This window comes from Ipomoea triloba, chromosome 14 (genome assembly GCF_003576645.1).
Source record: "Ipomoea triloba cultivar NCNSP0323 chromosome 14, ASM357664v1".
Taxonomy (NCBI): domain Eukaryota; kingdom Viridiplantae; phylum Streptophyta; class Magnoliopsida; order Solanales; family Convolvulaceae; genus Ipomoea; species Ipomoea triloba.
Window position 1 is genome coordinate 19,790,254 of NC_044929.1, and position 18,937 is coordinate 19,809,190.

The window sequence follows — 18,937 nt, forward strand, 5'->3', positions numbered from 1 at the left end:
TCTTTTTGTTCTTCCTCGTATAAATTCCTTCCGAGGTTGATCTTTAATGCGGTTTAGTGGTACGATGAGTGTTGAAATGTAGAAGTGAAGTATGTTGTCCTCAAATGATTGAGTTTATGGCACTCTATTGCAATAGTTAATTCTAGGCACTAGGATAAGAAGTAACTCATCAAAAGCTAAGTAAAACAATCAACGACGGGAAATAAGTAACGATCCAAAGAAAAACAAATAAGTAATCGAATAATAACACGAGATGAAATCAATTAAAGATACAAGGACTCGGGTAGGGGAGTATGATCTTTTAAATACCAAAAGCCTAAAGGATTGAGGGAAACATAAATGCCAAGATAAGACATTGAAGGGGATGCACTAAAAAAATTATAGTATACAAACCACTCTCGTTATCAAATAAACAAGGATTAGGATTAGGACTTTGCCCCAATCTCGTGATGCATCAACCCCTAATCCTTCAAGAACACAAGCATTCAAATCCCTCTATTTGTCCTATTCTCATAATGGAAATAGAGTGTGTACTAGGAGTGGCTTGGAAATTCAATCCAACTCATTGAGATTGAATTTTCTTTATAAAAAAAAAGGCATGCTAAAAGTGTTGTGCACCACACCTTAACAAGAGACAGCAAATAATCATCTACAACATCAAGAACCCTAAATTTGAAATCCACCTCTTTATGCAATAATAATGGTTAATGCATGTAGACAGATCAAGCTACCCCAACCCAAGTCCCAAAGGGGACTACTCACACATATTTAAAAGAAAGAAAGCAAAAACACAAATGGAAGACATATTCATAAAGCTAAAAGAGATAGGGTAAAAGTAAACTTATCTATTGAAAGCAAAGAGAGAGAAATCCCAAAATTGGTGCTCCAATGTTGATTGCAATCTTCAATAAAGATAAAAGTATGAAATCTATTGTCAATCTAAGCAAAAAGTGATGAAAAGAAATAACAGAAAATCGCATCTAGCTGCTAGGTCTTGAACTTTAGATCTCATTGTGTGTAAAAGACTAAAAATAAACTAAAAATTGTTACAAAGCAGAGTCACATGGGTAGCGACAAAGGCACTCACATGCCTGTCTCTAGACATGGTCCATCTCACGGATGTGTTGATGCTTGTGTTCAGAAAGGGGCATGTACATGCACGAGAGTGTCAATGCCCATGTGCTCGTTAGAATTTCAACTTCCTTGTTTGCTTCGGTTTGTCCTTGCTACTTCCTCTCAAGCTACTCCAAGGTGCTCCCATTCTCCTCCAATGTGTTTCTTGGCTCATAAATCAACTAGAAATACTCCCAATTCTTCAATTCCTTACTTGTTGTGATTGAATGCACCTAAGAATATATAATAATCACACAAATAAGCTTCAATACATGCGTGTTTTGAGCAATTCATACTCTAAATGGGTTAAGTAAAATGGTAAAATAATGATCACCAATAAATCACTTATCAATCTTCCATAAAAGATATTCAATAAAGTTCTTATGATCTTGGATGATTGCATTGAATGCCATTTAATCTTTTTTTGAAGATCACTTTGAATTATTTCGTTCTGATCTCCTTTGCTTCCTTCTAAACACTTTCCTTCTGGTCGCCTTCTTTTGAAGTCCTTCATTCCAGTTGCCTTCTTCCAAAGTCTTTCCTTCCGTTCAGATGGTTTACAAAGCATGTCTAAATTTATAATGAAGAATCAAGGGTTTAATGTGCCTATATAATATCTTTTGCATCATTAAAATCTATATATTAACACCAAGTCACCTTGTTAGGATAATCTCACAACTTCCTTCAATGGAAAGATGGTTGTAGTTGAGTGTTGTTGGACTTTGAGAAATCAAACTAATTTTTTTTTTAGCTTAGAAGCTTGATCGATAATGTAGAGCTTTCACAGTAGCTTGAACACTTGATCACAAGAGAGTTTTCAATTGACTTTCCAACATTTTTTTTCTAAGCTTGGATCTTCTTTTTATAGATAAGGAGGGATGAACAACAACTTGAAATTTGAATATGCTCGTTGTTACTCAGCAAATAGTAGCTGTCCAAAAGTTGTCACGATCCTCTAAAATCAACTGTCATATCTTTTAACTTGTGTAGCTCGATATCCATAGGGTAAAGACCGTTTCCCTATCAGTGTATATTAGCACTCCAAAGTCAAAAAGACTTGTTGCTACTTATTACCAATTTGTTTTGGATATAGACTCATAGGTGTTAGACAAATTGCATTCTTCAATGATTATTCTTCCTCGTATGAACTTCTTTTGAGGTTGATCTTCCTTAAAATGATATTCAATAAAGCTCCTATCATTTTGGATGATTGCATTGAATGCCCTTTCATCATCCTTGAAGGTCACTTTTGAATTGTTTCCTTCCGATCCCCTTTGCTTCCTTTCAAACCTTTTCATTCCGGTCACCTTCTTCCAAAGTCTTTCTTTCCAATGGTCTTCTTCCGAAGTCTTTTCTTCCCGTCAGATGGTTTATGAAGCATGTCTAAATTTATAAGTTTTACATTACAAACATTGTATTCCTGATTAGTATGGAGTATTATATTTTTTAAAATAAATATTACATTTTCATATTGACCCGATCCGTCTCAGTCTTACACAAGTTTTTGTTTTTTATTTTTTATTTTAATTTTAAATCCTTTTATGTTTGGAAATTACAAAATTATGAGTCACCCCTGTCCGTCAAGAAGGGGGTTGCGGATGCAAAAGGAGATCGGAAAATTGGTGGGGGAAGAAAATGAAAATTCAAAATATGGCCCACGTCACCCCTGCTTCAACTCGCCGCCTCGACTCAGTAGCTGACTCACCCTTCTTCTTCTCTCCCCTTCCATCACACATCACCCCTTCTCTTTCTCTCTCTAAACTCCTTTTTCTGCAAACCCTTTTTAATCTTTTCCATACCCATTTTCGTCTTTTCACACTCCCCCTCCTCGTCTCCTTCCTTTTCCATCTCCACCTCCGCAGTGGCTAGTGTGCGCCGTATGCTCCCCAGCATTCCTACGCAGCGTATGATAGCCTCCCCCGTCTCTCACTTTCCCTTTATCTAGGGTTTCCCTTCACTCCTCGGCACAAACATTCCTTCCTTTCCAATCGTCGCCTCCAAATTTTCATCTCTCCCTCTCTCTATTCGGAAATCAGGTACTATTCGATTCATGATTCTCTATTTTTGATAGTTATGTATGTATGTATGCGTGAATATATGCGCGAGAAGGGAATTTTTATAATTTATTTCGATTTTGGCGTTTAATTTTTAGTGTATGCTTTTATTTATTTTTTAATCGTATGGAATTTGAGTTTGTTTTTTTAATTAAAATTTCCTAGGGTTTGAGTGGACTGTGAATTTTGAGTTTTGTGGTATAATTTTGCTGAGGGAGGTGTGGTTTTTAGTTCGGAGGGTAATGTTACGTTGAATGGCTATAGAAAAGAATAGCTTCAAGTCATCCAGATTGGAGTCAGAGTTTTCTTCGCATAGTAGGGAAGTGATGTCGAGCGACGAGGAGGAGTTTAGGTATAATTCCGGTGCGGTTGAATCCGAGGATGATGACGATGATGAGTTTGATGATTGTGATTCTGGAGCAGGGTCGGATGACTTCGACTTGCTGGAATTGGGGGAGTCTGGGGAGGAATTTTGTCAGGTTGGGGATCAGACATGTAGCATTCCTTATGAACTGTATGATCTCCAGGGATTGGGTGATGTGTTGTCGATGGATGTTTGGAACGACGTCTTGACTGAGGAAGAAAGGTTTTGTCTCACTCAGTACCTTCCGGACATGGACCAGGAAACGTTTATGCGGACGTTGAAGGATCTTCTGACGGGCTGCAATTTGCATTTTGGGAACCCTCTCAATAAGCTGTTTAACATGTTGAAGGGAGGGTTGTGTGAGCCGAGGGTGGCTCTTTATCGACAAGGATTGATATTCTTTCAGAAGCATCAGCATTATCATCTCCTAAGGAAATACCAGAATGTGATGGTCAATAGTTTTTGTCAGATAAGGGATGGGTGGCAGAATTGCAGGGGCTATAGCATTGAGGAGAAGCTTCGTGTTTTGAACATCATGAAGACTCAGAATAGTTACATATCTGAGAAAATGGAAGAAATGGAAAGTGATGAATCTGACAGAGAGGGCTCTGGTGATGCTTTTTGGGGTAAAAGAGTAAAGGATCGGAAACATGGACAAAAATCTGCACGTTATTCTGGATATGGGATGAGTTCAGCAATTGATTTATTATATCCTGGGAAGCAAACAGCAGCAGAACCTGCAAAATTTGGGAAGCAAAATTCAAAAGGAGCATTGAAGTTAACTGGGACAAAGGGTTCTACTATGAAAGAGTTTTCTTGCAACTTCCCATCTGTTCATCATGAGATGGAAATTAATGCTGGGTACTATGGATCACAGCCTCTTTCTCATCATGGTAAAATTGCAGGTTATGACTCTGGCATGACAGTTCACATGAGAGATCGATTATTGGGTGATGAGGATGATGATGAAGGAATGTATGAAGTGTCTGCTCAGAGAAACTTCTCACGAGCTGGGCTGAAAGATAAAGCAGGGCATTTCAAGATGGGGAAGAAACATGATGGATTGAGAAGCGAAGAGTACCTTGAAAGTTTGAATGGATTCCCTATGCCTCTGAAACCTGAATTGTATGCCACTGGCAGGAAAAAGACCATTCATCAGTTGTTGGATACCACTGTGTCGAAGCCCTTGAATGCCAGGTCTCCTTTTGATTTTGGGAGCAAAGCTAACTATGTTGAGAATCTTCAGCAGTTTCCCTCTGAAGATAGGATGATTTATGGGAAAGGCCGGATTTCAAATCCATCTTTGAAAGGAAGCCGAATGGAATTAGCTGATGAAAGTGAGCCAATTTGGCATGGTAAAGGGCAACTGGACCCCTACTTAACCAATCCATCTCAGAAATACAGTGATTGGAATTCTAAAAGCAAAAAGTGGAAGCATCAAGACTCTTCTGAGCTCAAGCAGAATGACTTTCATTCAGGGTATAAAGCAAAGCCATTTCAGGAGAAGTTTAGGGCAACCTTACATAGTGCTCAGCGAGGTGTTGCAGGGTCCAAGGATAGAAGGGGAATTCTCAAAAATGAAGAAACTGAATCTGATTCATCAGAAGAAATTGATGAAGAAGATGATGACAATCCTTTGCTGAGGAGCAAATTGGCATTTCCATTTCCTTGTGATGCCTCAGATATGAAATCTGGCTCAAATGCTAAGAAAGCTAAATTTGTTAAGAAAAACAAAAGGGGCGGTTTCGATGAACATTTATCCTCGATAAAAGCAGGGAATCTTGGCTCTAGGGCAGAGCAGAAGGGTAAGATGCTTGATTATAGTCGTGTGAATATTTTATCTGCTAGAGAGTTGGAAGAAAACTACTTAAGTGGTCAAGGGCAGCTGATTGATGATAATGATGAGGATGATGATAATGATGATCAACCAATCTACAAGTTGGCAAGGAATGGCCGTGCTCAAGGGGACTATCGACCGTCATTGAGAGAGAAACAGAAAGGTAGGTTTGGTGTTCCACAGTCAAATTGTATGCAAGATTTTGGTCTTCACGGGGAGGATCTTTCACGGACACAATTATTAGCAAATGATAATGAAGGTATTCCTAGGTCTGGAAAGAAAAGTCAGATACTTGAAATGCTTGCCAGTGATCATCAAGAAAGATCTGATCTACAGTTAATAGGGTGCAGCTCTACCTCGAAAAAGCGGAAAATCAAGGAGGATGTCTCATTTATGGATGAGCAAGGTGATAATGAATTTACACAGCTGCAACTAGAAGATGCCAGTTCCTCTAAGAAGCGGGGGAAAAGAAAATTGGAGAGTGAAACAGGTAATTCAGAAAAAGGGGTCTCTGAGTTACCATCCTCAGATATTAGAGAAGAAGATGTTCATCAAGAAAGCATACTGCAGAAAAAGCCATTCACTTTGATTACACCTACTGTTCATACTGGCTTCTCATTCTCCATCATTCATCTTCTTTCTGCCATTCGCATGGCCATGACTAGTTTGCTTTCAGAAGATTCTCTGGAGGTTGGCAAGAATCTTGATCAGGCAGATGGAAGACAGAAATCCGAAGAGGAACGTGGTCTGAAGCAGGAGGGTTTAAATGGAGTTAAAACACAAGCGGAGTTGGATGTCAATGGCTCGCTTTCTTCTCATGAAATGAGGATCCCTTCTCTAGCAGTTCAGGAAATTGTTAATCGTGTGAAATCTAATCCAGGAGATCCCTGCATTCTTGAAACTCAAGAACCTCTCCAGGATTTGGTAAGAGGGGTTCTCAAAATATTCTCATCCAAGACAGCACCTTTAGGAGCAAAGGGCTGGAAGCCACTTGTTGTTTATGAAAAATCTACAAAGAGTTGGTCCTGGGTTGGTCCAGTGCATCATACTTCATCTGATCACGAGGCTATGGAGGAAGTCACATCTCCAGAAGCATGGGGTCTTAATCATAAAATGCTAGTTAAGTTAGTTGATTCATTTGCCAATTGGCTGAAAAATGGTCAGGAGACACTTCAGCAGATAGGGAGCCTTCCTGCTCCGCCTTCGTCGTTGACACAATATAATTTTGATGAGAAAGAGCGGTTCAGGGATCTGAGAGCACAAAAGAGTCTGATCACCATTACTCCAAGCTCTGAAGAAGTAAGAGCTTATTTCCGAAAGGAAGAAGTCCTCAGATATTCCATTCCAGACAGGGCCTTCTCTTACACAGCTATTGATGGGAAAAAGTCAATTGTTGCCCCATTGAGAAGGTGTGGCGGCAAGCCAACATCAAAAGCTCGAGACCACTTTATGCTCAAACGGGATAGACCTCCTCATGTTACAATTCTGTGTCTTGTGCGAGATGCAGCTGCAAGGTTGCCCGGTAGTATTGGGACTAGAGCTGATGTGTGTACTCTAATCAGAGATTCACAGTACATTGTTGAAGACGTGTCTGATACACAGGTCAATCAAGTTGTTAGCGGCGCACTGGATCGTTTGCATTATGAACGCGATCCATGTGTACAGTTTGATACCGATAGGAAATTGTGGGTGTATTTACATCGAGAAAGGGAAGAAGAAGATTTTGAGGATGACGGGACTTCATCCACAAAGAAGTGGAAGAGGCAAAAGAAGGAATCCGCTGAGCCTATTGACCAAGCGGCTGTAACTGTTGCTTATCATGGACCTGGAGATCAAAATGTTGGTGACTTGGGCTCCGATCCCAACTTTGATCTGCCAAATATTCATGAAGATAAAGGGAAGGAGCTTGAATATGAGGATTCTCGGGATCTTGGTGATGACAATGTTGAGAACCACCATGGAACAGAACAAGGTAACCCTCGAGATTTTGGGCAGACCCAAGTGGCGTCGGATGCTATGGGGGAAAACAAATTGTTCTGTCAGGAGAATTCTACAAATGACAATTTTGATGATGAAACATAGAACCAAAAAACCACCCCACTGACTCAAGCTTCTCGTGAGTATCCATCTGATGCTCTTATCACATGCTGCTGTTTTTATATGTTCATGTTGATGCTTGAAATCTTGCGCTATTATTCTACCTCACTATACTTTTTCTCCCTAATTTTGCAGGCTGTGCCATGGCGATCGTATGCTGCTAGAAGTGAACATCCCTTGTTTTGGCACATCACTTGTGCGCCTCAGCCTATTAGTGAGCTTTCAAATGTTTTCTCCTTTCTGTTCCCCATTGGAGGAATTTACATGAGATATACCCTTAAGAAATTAAACGATGATGTATCAGCCCTCTTCTGCTTAATAGGGAGAGAAACAAACAATCCATCAGAATAGTAGTCTGTTAATATTATCTTGATGGATAAGTACAATAAAGAAATTTTGCATTTCATCAAATCTTTTTATATTGTGTTATTTGTTACCATAACCCTCCCTCAGGTATTCAAAAGTACATACATATTGGGTTATGATTAAAATAGTATATATATTGTTTCAAGGGACTTCTCTGTTGTTTCTATGTTGTCATGTTTCATTCTGTATATAAGTAGCAATATAATGAAAATGCTTTAACAATAAAATCCTCTTAATCAACAATAGGAAGAAGTGTGACACTCAAAGTCACAAACCAACTGAGAGCTTACAAACTATATCTTGTATATAAAGCACTGCGGCGTCTGTCTCCTAACAATAACGCTCGCCAAAAAAACTTATAAAAGAATATAGAACAGAATACAATCTTAGGAGTTGATACTACTGTACAGTGGGGGGTTCCTTAATCTTAAAACTTCAGGCCACTCCATTAATAGCAGTAAGGGGAGTTCTTGAATCTCTCAAGGTTTGGGCTGCCTCTACAGCATGCTTTACGTCCCCATTAGGTTGCCTTGATGATTTTAGTAGCTCCTCAAAAGCCGGCGTTCGGAGCTCTTCAATAGAACCAATGCTGGGAAGGTTGAACAGTCTCTTCTTTGGAGTTGAACATGATGGCTCATCAACCTATTACATTAAAAAAAAAAAAATCATATTATCATTAATATGATCGTGCAATCTACGTGCGCTTACAATAGAGTTCAGTGTCCTCCTTACCGTGTATTCTTCCGATAGGCATTTTCCTGTATATTCTCTGATTTCAGCAACTTTGTGGAGGTGTCCAGTGTTCAACTCTCTCAGTTGTCCACAACAAGGAACTATCATGGAATCAAGGTTCTCGCATGCATCACGATCAAGTTGTAGAGAATCTGACATAGGTTTTTACTTAAGAATGAGTTAACTAATAACAACAGGTATTAAACATTCTCCTATAATGTACAAAAAAAGATGACTTACGGTCGATAGATGAAAGGAGATTCTTGCTTGCACTTTCAGCATCTTCAAGTGCAGATGATACACCCGAAGAAAACTGCACACGCAAGGCTTGATTGGCACTCAATCCTTCCCTGGAACAATTCACAAACATCAGAAACCTCTATCCAAATCTCAAGAAGAGAAACTGATTTATTTTGACCATGAACCAACCTCACTATTTCGTGTACAGAAGCTACATTGACCTCCTCTAGATTGAGCAAAGATCTTTGAGCATCGTTCCACTGCTGTGCACCCATTTTTGCCTTTTGCAAACTGTAGACAAAGTTTGTTTAGTTTAGCAGCAAGTCAAATATGGATATCAAGGTCTCTTACAGAGATAGTCCTACACATACCAGCTTTGTAGGACAACTTCCATTTCTTTCTTACTGTTCTCCACAGAAACAGTATCCTCTAGGTAATATGATTCAGCTTTTTCCATGTACATTGTCCACTCATCTTTCACTGAAGAAGTTGAATCATGCATAGTTGACATCTCTTGTTTTAGTCTATCCGTTCTATTGGAGGCACTTTCCCGGAGGCCATTAATTGCAGTTTGAACCTAGAATAGAAACAAATTAAAGGAACTCAATTGGCATAGGTGATTCAACTTTCAACTGAAGAAGATAATTTTTAAAAGGAAAGAACAGATTTCAAGACTAAAGAAATTTAATCTATTTTGTTTCCTATAACACCAAAAGCAAATTGCAGGAAGTTAATAAATGCAAAAGCAACATATAGGCTAGCAACTGGGGCTTTCATCAAGGCCTCAATAAAAATAAAGTAGAACAAAATTGTGAAAAGCTAGAGCCTAAGCAGTAAGCCTAACCAAAAGTATTAACAACTGAATGTAAAAAGTGAATAACATACCAGTTTTTTCTTCCTAGCATTTGAGCTTGCAAGCAACTCTGCCACTTTTTCTAAGAGTTGCCTTTCTTCATTCATAGCACATTCCTACAAAAGAAATGGACATTTGTGTGTGTCATGTTTGAAAGACACATGTTTATCATTTCTGCAAAAAACAGTTTATGGCAGATTGGACAAATCACCTCAAACTTGTGTTCAAGCTCAGAGAGCTGTTGGTCATTGACTTTTTGTGCTTCTTCAACCACTTGACCCAACTGTGACACATGCATATCTAAAGTCTTAAAAAAACTTGTAGTTGTTTGGGAGATTGACCTTGAGGTTGTGATGGTCCTACAGTGAGCCTGGAAATAATGTTGAAAAACTTTATAATCTGCCACTTGGGGGTTGGAGAACTTGAAAAAAGGAAAACACAACTTGGTATACCTCACGTTGCTGTTGGGCATATGCAATTAATTTCTCCTCCTGACTATGAAGGCTGCTTTGAAGTTCATTAATTAATGTATCAGCTTTGGAAGCAATCCCCTTGAAGAGCTGCACCATTTCACCATTTCAAGAGAAGATAAGAGACAAAATTAACAGAAAAAATGTGCCTAACTGAAAAGCAACTTGCAAGAGATACATACCTCCCCTAGAGCAGACGAGTGTTTAGAAACTTCAGAATTTAATCGTTCAAAAGTCAACTGAGAATTACCATCAAGCTTTCCTGCTAAATCATCCAAAGCATTGATGCCAGACCCAAACATAACTTTTAGCTTTTCTAAGTGACCCCGAAGCTCCTCAGTAGCCTAAGAACACACCCAAAAAAAACCATGTATATTAATAATAATCTAAAAAGTAAAAACCGAATTTATATTTGAAATTTATCAGATAATACCTCAGTCTTAGTAGAGACAAAACAGTTCATGTCTTCCTCCATGGCTTTAAGCTGCTGCTCTTGTTGTGTGGCTGAAGCAGCAACAGTCTTATGCAGGAAATCCAGCTGTTGAGTTAATTGGGATTGAAATTTCTGTATGAGAACCTTATTTCCATCTTCTATTTTGTCCTTGCGCTCTGGAACAAATATTTATGCAATATAAACAGCTGTACAATCAGCATTAAACCTCTTATATTGTACATAAGACCACATGTACATTCAACATAAATATCACACTAACCAATCTTGGCAAATAAGTTGGACACATCTGATGCAGCATTCTCCAGTTCAGCTCTAAGTTCAAATGCACGCTCAACAAGTGCTTTCTCTGAATAAGGAAAAGTTGGTATTAAAGTAGGAACTAGATCAAGACCAATAAGGAAAATTGGTGTTAAAGGTACCATGCACAATATAAGGAACTAGATCAAGATATGTGAGCCAATGCACATCATCGAATAATAAGGGAAAATTTTTAGCAGGCATCAAATGATAGTAAATGACAGAAAAATCCTGTTTTCCTAAGCAATGAATGTGGAGAAGCTTACCAGATTTCAGAAGATTGGATATTAGATATTCCTTTTCTTTTATTGTTGCATTTGCTTGCCTGTGTTTTTCTTCAAGATCAACCAACATATGCTGAGTTTCCTGAAGCTTTTTCTAATAGCCCAAAAAAAAAACAAAGAAGTAATGTTACCTCTTAAGGAAACAAATGTCAGTAAAAGTTCATTTATATGGTGTAGATATTCGAACCTCTGTTTTCTCAAGTTTGTCGGTCAATTCTGCACTCAACAGCTGTTCAGAATTGTACAGTTCCTGAAGCTCCATCAGTTGCTGCAAGCAGATCAAACGTAATAATGAATTAAACTTCTCAAAGATAAGTAGAAAACTGTGTAGTCCAACTAAGTCAACTCAGTCTAATACCTTATCTCTGGAGTCCACGTCAAGCTCCATGCGTTCTATCTTTTCAGCCATAGCCTGAAGGGTGAAAACAGGTAATACAAATTTTCAGAAGATAGTTTGATGGATGCATTTGATCATGGAAATAGAAAGATAGTCATGTACCTTCTTCTCAGCTTCCTCTTGAAGGTATCTGTCTCTAGGTATATAGATCCCATTCTTCTCTCTTGCAGCATAGACCTCTGGTTGGCAGTAAAACATGTTTTTAAAAATAATAAGAACAAAATTATGTACCATGGAAGCAGGTATATGCCCAGTAATTTACATTGTCCACAAAATAAAACTAAACATGTATGGAGCGCACACAGAAATAGAGTGGTAAAGCAAATAATGACCTTGCTTCAGCCGGTCAATTTCAGAGTACAAATCCTTGATCATGGCAGATTTCATCATCTTCTGGTTAATCTGAAAGAAAATGAAACAACTTTCAATTTTCAATTGGTTACAAGTGAAAAAAAGATTGTGCCCTTTGAAATAGAGGTAGAAACAGATGCTAGAAATAACTGCTGCCCTACAGAACTACATTCAGAGACGGTCTTTCCATAACAATTTCAATAAAACTCACCTCTGGTTTATTCTTTATATTTTTGGCGCGGTGAGCATAATCTAGAGTGCTGAGTGTCTCTTCCAAGCAAGTCATGGAAGGTGCTATTGTTGCAATTATGCATGTCTTTGTTTTCCCTCCCAGAGAATCTCTCAACAACCTTGTTAATTTGCTATCCCTGATATCCAGTTAACATACCATCTTATCTTATGGTCTTGAAAATGAGTTAGGCATAAACTCAAAGTAATACAAGTTGATTCGAAAAGCACCTGTATGGGACATGGCCAGAGTGCTCAACTAAAGCATTTATGACACGGCCAAGTGTAAGCAAACTCTTGTTGATCTCACCTGCTTCCCTTGCTCTACCCTGCAAAAGCAAAGTTGTCAAAAGCGTAATAATCACAGTACATCATGCCACTTTATGCTGTGAACAGATCAAATTGAAACTAATATCCTGGAGATACTTTTGAGGACATCAAAACTTAACTATCAGGTACTCAGGAATTTGTTAAAATAATTTGCTCAAGGTGACATTTCTTTTGTATTAGAGGATAATGAAGCAGATTTCACAGTGCAAAGGCTTAACAACACAAATAAATTGTTATTTCCTCACCTCTCTTGCACCAGAGCGTGATATGTTCTCAGATCCAGCAAGGTCCACAAGATTCAGTTTTCCACATTTAATCATCTCTTCCCCCTCTGGAGTGCATTCCTTGATGTGAATTGTGATTGAAAATATTGAGTGAGAACGGCTACTCTGTTTGTTAAGAAGAGTCTCCGCTGTACGCCTTTTGGCAGAACCTTTCTCCAAGATCTTGTAAATCTCATTTGCAGTGCATACTATCTCCTCTTCCAAGCCTCTAACAAAGACTCCACCCTTACCATCCTCCATTAGTGCTATTGGCTTCTTAGATTTGTCATCGATAAATTTTGAGGATTCATCAAGAGCTAAGAGATCTGATATCTCCTCGTTATACAGCTCTAAAAATGTAACCTTCATGCTATACTCAGCATTTTGAGCTTCTAGTATATCAAAAATTTGCCTAACAGCCCTTGGTATAACACCTGCATCAGTTGGAAATTCCCCATTCTAGAGGGGCGAACAATCAATCAATAAGTTAATAAAAAAGCAGACATAACTGTGTTGCCATGCTCACTGAGAGTATGAAGTCATATTGTATTTGCCAAACCTTTTTCCTTGCCCCTCCCTCCATTGTGTATGTTTTCCCAGTTCCTGTCTGCCCATATGCAAAAATGGTGCAGTTATACCCCTCCAGAACTTCAAATACAATAGGGCATATGGCGCTATCATACAAATCTTTTTGTTGTGATGCTGGACCAAAGACCTATACAAAATTATCACACATTAGGATATTAGCACATTGAAATTGTTAAAAGAGAAATGCCACTGAAAACTAGACTCCAATAGACCAAGCTATTGTGAAATTTACTTCGGTGCTTTCAAAAATTCAGCTGAATTTTAAATCTTATGTTGGTTTATTGTGAAATAGAGAGTATTGGAAATTAAACTAAAATCTCAGTGAGTTGCACCTCAAAATTCCAAATTCAATTTAATTTAAACAACACCTCAGTTCTTATTAACTCTTTTCTTCCCCATTTTAATCAACTAATTTTCAAAATGCTAAAACAAAACCTTTTTCATTGGTAATAGATATACCATAGTACAGTAATTGTTTACAAATTAAAATAGTGCACCTTATCAAAGACGAACGTCCGGTCGATCTGTTTATTAGCTATATTCTGAACAGCCAAAACTTCCCTTCGACTCTCATTGCAGGATACCACCACTGGTGTATGCATTCTCGTCTCGTCCTCACTCAATGGCCTACGCATTCGCAAATATTCATTAGATCATCAACTACAATTCAGTGACCGAAACAAACTCAGTTAACACTCGGGAATTTGAAGCTCACTGATTCAACTCACCTGCATCGCAAAATGACCTGTACATTCACGCCTTTCTCCTTATCATGCTTCCCGCTCATGTTCCCATCTCCCGATCGCAGATCCCTCGCTGCCTTATCAGACGACCGCGGCGTCTGCGACGGAGACATCGAGACAAATCCATTTCCACCTACTCTTCTCTGCTGCTGAGACTGTGGATACTCCATTTTCCCGATTTATTCCTCAAATCTATCAGCCTCTCTCACTGTCAACTGAATTCGATGAGTCAACTCGGCTTGAATCTAAATCGCACAGTTAAAATACAATGCTACCACAATCACTCAAACAGAACGCAACAATCTTTTCCGTTTTGCATTTTAAATCTGTTAATAATTTTTTTTTTAAAAGTAAAAACTGATGAAAATTCACAATCAAATCCAAATTCACTGATGAATCCTTAAAACTCAAGCAAAAGTTCTGAACTGACCAAAAAAAGTGCAATCTGACCTATTTCTGCTTCTACCTATACATGTACATCCCGTGATAACAATTCTCATAAATGTACGTATATGTGTGTGCATATATGTAAATACTCACGATGAGTTGAAGGCCGGCCGTTGAGAGCTTCAAATGTATAACCTTTCGAGAATGTGAAATCAGTGGAGACGTTCTAGAGAGAGAGAGTAGATTCAGCTCAGAGAGATAGAGAGAGAAAGAGAGAGACAGAGACAGAGAGAGAGATGAGAGTGTGATTTTTTAAGTTAAAAAAAGAACTTTTTTAAAAACTAGAGAGACTATGAAAGAGAAGGTGGAAAGAGTTGACGTTACGGGAACGTTTGAATTTCGGGGAGGAGAAAAGGAGAGTAGCCGGTGACGCCGTTAAGAGTCCCGTTAGTGATTTGATTTTTGACCGTTATAAAAAGGACAAGTGAAAAATTTTAAACAGAAAAAATGGGAGACAGACAACTACTTGCCTTGAGGCCGGAGCGGAGAGAGGGCACTGTTTCCTTAATTATTACGACAATGACACTAAGATTTTTTTTTCTTTTTCAAATGAGTGATTTCCATGCTATACTTCGAGAACTTTTCACGAATCTTTATATATCTAAGATTTTTTTTTCTTTTTCAAATGAATGATTTCCATGCTATACTTCGAGAACTTTTCACGAATCTTTATATATGCGAATTACTTATGAGAAAAATTATATTACTAATTAATAATAAATTAATTGATTATTATATATGAGATAAAAATGTAATAATAAAAAATTGATGTTTTTAGTAAAAATGTAATATTTTTAAATCAAGCAGTAATATTAGATGTTGAGAGCATTTCCAATAAGAGATTTTGGTGTGATTTTAAGGAAGCTAAGCCTAGAGGGTGAGGTGAGAGATTATTTGGTTGCACACTGCAAGAACTTTGATTTTTGGCAATGAATTGCCCTACACAGCACAACAACACATTTTGGATGCTGCTATTGAAATAGCTCTTCTAGCAATCTTTTTTGTTACTCCACCCATTTCATAAAGTATTCGATCGGGTTTCACAACAGCTACCCAATATTCAGGGGATCCTTTTCCCGAACCCATACGTATTTCCGCGGGTCGTACAGTAACTGGTTTATCTGGAAATATGTGTACCCATATCTTTACCCCACGACGTGCATTTCGTGTCATTGCTCGTCGACCTGCTTCTATTTGTCTAGATGTGATCCAAGCAGGTTCAAGTGCTTGAAGAGCATATTTACCGAAACAAATATGATTACCTCCAGAAGATATCCCCTTCATTCTTCCTCTATGTTGTTTACGGAATCTGGTTCTTTTGGGGTTATAGTTGATGGTTGTTTCTCAATTCCATCTCTACTACAGAACTGGACGTGAGAGTTTCTTCTCATCCAGCTCCTCGCGAATCACGAATAAAGGATTTCAAAATTTGGATTTTTAATAATGAAGTTCATTTCAATTAATTAAGATATAATATTCAAAAAATGAAGTTAAGATATATATGTATTTTTTGAGGAATACGAAGAATCGTTAGTCATTTATATATCTTGTTTGAATAGATAATTCAACATTTTCATATTAGTTTTACTAATATTGTATTATTATTGTAACTAATCCTTATTCTGTCTTTTATCCTATTGCTTTTGCAATAAAAAAAGAAAGTTTTCGCGGGCGAATATTTACTCTTTCAATTTCTATTTCAGTTGTAGGGCTAGCTCGTGACGTCTCAGATCTCAGAATAGATGAATAGATCTCCGATTATCTCAGCAATAGTGTCCCTACCCATGATGAACTATAATTATTGCGGCAAAAAAATTGGATACTATCAACGTGTTTTTTTACTTATTTGTCTATGAATTCTATTTTTCAAGAAAGATATATGCGTGAGACACATTCTACTCAATTTTGAATCTATTTCTTTCAAATACTCCACTAGAAACATATCACGATTTACTTTTCTAATACCTTTCTTTCAAATACTCCACTAGAAACATATCACGATTTCCTTTTATAATACTTCGGGAGCTAATGAAACTATTTTAGTAAAATTGAATTGTCTCAACTCTCGGGCGATTGCACCAAAAATTCTAGTTCCTTTTGGATTTCCTTCTTTATCAATAACAACTGCGGCATTGTCATCATATCGTATTATCATTCCGTTGTCACGTTTGAGTTCTTTACAGGTACGCACAATTACCGCTCTGACTACTTCGGATCTTTCTAGAGGCATATTAGGTACTGCTTCTTTGATAACAGCAACAATAATGTCACCAATATGAGCATATCGACGATTGCTAGCTCCTATGATTCGAATACACATCAATTCTCGAGCCCCGCTGTTATCCGCTACATTTAAATGGGTCTGAGGTTGAATCATATCATTTTTTTTACTCTGTTTTTTACAATGCAAAGGGCGAAGAAAAAAAGAAATATTTTTTGTCCACAAACACAAAAAGAAACCTGTGTTTTTGTTTCATTCCTAAGATTCCTTTCGGGTGGTTTTAGATTTTTCTTCTATCTCCGAACTAATGAATTGAGTTCGTATAGGCATTTTGGATGCTGCTATTGAAATAGCTCTTCTGGCAATCTTTTTTGTTACTCCACCCATTTCATAAAGTATTCGACCGGGTTTCACAACAGCTACCCAATATTCAGGGGATCCTTTTCCCGAACCCATACGTGTTTCCGCGGGTCGTACAGTAACTGGTTTATCTGGAAATATGCGTACCCATATCTTTCCCCCACGACGTGCATTTCGTGTCATTGCTCGTCGACCTGCTTCTATTTGTCTAGATGTGATCCAAGCAGGTTCAAGTGCTTGAAGAGCATATTTACCGAAACAAATATGATTACCTCCAGAAGATATCCCCTTCATTCTTCCTCTATGTTGTTTACGGAATCTGGTTCTTTTGGGGTTATAGTTGATGGTTGTTTCTCAATTCCATCTCTACTACAGAACTGGACGTGAGAGTTTCTTCTCATCCAGCTCCTCGCGAATCACGAATAAAGGATTTCAAAATTTGGATTTTTAATAATGAAGTTCATTTCAATTAATTAAGATATAATATTCAAAAAATGAAGTTAAGATATATATGTATTTTTTGAGGAATACGAAGAATCGTTAGTCATTTATATATCTTGTTTGAATTATCGCCATTTGTAGTGTATGAGGCGCAACACCCCATCCCGTTGGTGCGTTAATCTATAGTTTTTTCTGATTTCTTTTATTATTTATTTTTTCTTTTTTTTTCTTTCCCCGCATATTCTCTTTCTTAATCACACCTGCAAAAACTCTTAAAAAATTACAACTATTAGGGATGCTCTGAAAAGTTATTTATGAGAAAAATTATAATACGGAAAAGTGTAATATTTATGAAAACTCGACTCATCTCATGAATGAGGATTCATGAGATGGTCTCATATGAAATTTTGTTTTTTATCATACATTATATTGATATATGTATCTTGTAAGATAAGACTATTTTAATCAAATTTTAGTAAAATCTCATTTGAAGTTATTTATATTGTGTAACATAAAACTAATCTAATCCAGCCTTGGCGGATTCAGATGACAACGTTTTAAAAAGTGTTATTGTATATAAGTGGATTTAATTTTTATTTTTTTTTTAGTTCTTCTCTAATGATTAATAATATTATGAGTGTGACTGGATGAGCAAGGACAATATTATGCTAATCGAATTTTGTGTATTAAAGGGTGCGGGGTGGGGCCATTATCCATATAGTGAGGAACAGTAGGCTCCATGGCCTTCCAATTGTCTTATTTACTGATTTTTTTTTGTATTTTGTATTTTTTCTGCATTTTAACAGGATTTTAGCCGTAAATAAAAAGCAGTAATTAATTTAGGATATGATTTTTTTTGAATTCAAATATAATATTTTGATTAGTATGTCTCAGGGTTTGTTGTGACTTTGACTCTAAGCAGGATGTAATCGAGTTATGTTCAAATATAAATTTAAAATTTAGTGTAATGTATGAAATTTGAAGTTTAAAATTTGAATTTAATTAATTTCTATTTTAAGAATATTCAATTTGAGTTGAAGTAAGTTTGCTTAAAAGTCAATTAACTAGTTTGAAAGCCTCATGTATATTTGATTAATTAATTAATTAATCAAATCTGTATAACCCAAAATTAGATTTTATGTAATGATTCTTCCAAATCAAACTCATTAGAATGTTGTATTGAATTCATTATGATTTTGAGTTATGATGAATTTCATATTTACGAATTTTTTTGGTGTTGTGTTCTAAATTTCTTTTTTTAAATACTCCGTAAGCTCCCTCCACCCGGCCTATGAAGTTAGTGTGTATCTCGGAGTAAGGTTACCTATGAAGTTAGTGTGTAGCTGTACCTATGAAGTTAGTGTGTATCTACAGCTAGTGTGTAGCTGTACCTATGAAGTTAGTGTG

At 37.2% G+C, this 18,937-nt stretch overlaps 2 protein-coding genes across 2 annotated transcripts; one reads left to right on the top strand and one right to left on the bottom strand.

Annotated features, from left to right (window-relative positions):
- Positions 1-2,702: 2,702 nt before the first annotated feature.
- On the top strand, positions 2,703-7,882 carry LOC116003705. The gene is made up of 3 exons (XM_031243612.1): positions 2,703-3,149; positions 3,333-7,484; positions 7,601-7,882. The coding sequence occupies exon 2, from the start codon at positions 3,422-3,424 to the stop codon at positions 7,448-7,450; it is 4,029 nt and encodes a 1,342-aa protein (XP_031099472.1). The 5' UTR covers positions 2,703-3,149; positions 3,333-3,421; the 3' UTR covers positions 7,451-7,484; positions 7,601-7,882.
- A 154-nt stretch (positions 7,883-8,036) lies between these two features.
- LOC116005070 (kinesin-like protein KIN-5D) lies at positions 8,037-14,760 on the bottom strand. Its single transcript, XM_031245300.1, has 23 exons — positions 14,602-14,760; positions 14,047-14,269; positions 13,816-13,945; positions 13,290-13,445; positions 12,713-13,189; positions 12,369-12,466; positions 12,121-12,277; positions 11,891-11,960; positions 11,661-11,737; positions 11,520-11,573; positions 11,349-11,429; positions 11,144-11,255; positions 10,840-10,926; positions 10,560-10,735; positions 10,309-10,470; positions 10,109-10,216; positions 9,868-10,026; positions 9,689-9,772; positions 9,175-9,380; positions 8,993-9,094; positions 8,804-8,913; positions 8,564-8,715; positions 8,037-8,473 (listed from the first exon to the last, which is right to left on the bottom strand). Exons 2-23 carry the CDS (start codon positions 14,229-14,231, stop codon positions 8,267-8,269), a joined length of 3,150 nt encoding a protein of 1,049 aa, XP_031101160.1. The 5' UTR covers positions 14,232-14,269; positions 14,602-14,760; the 3' UTR covers positions 8,037-8,266.
- Positions 14,761-18,937: the final 4,177 nt, after the last annotated feature.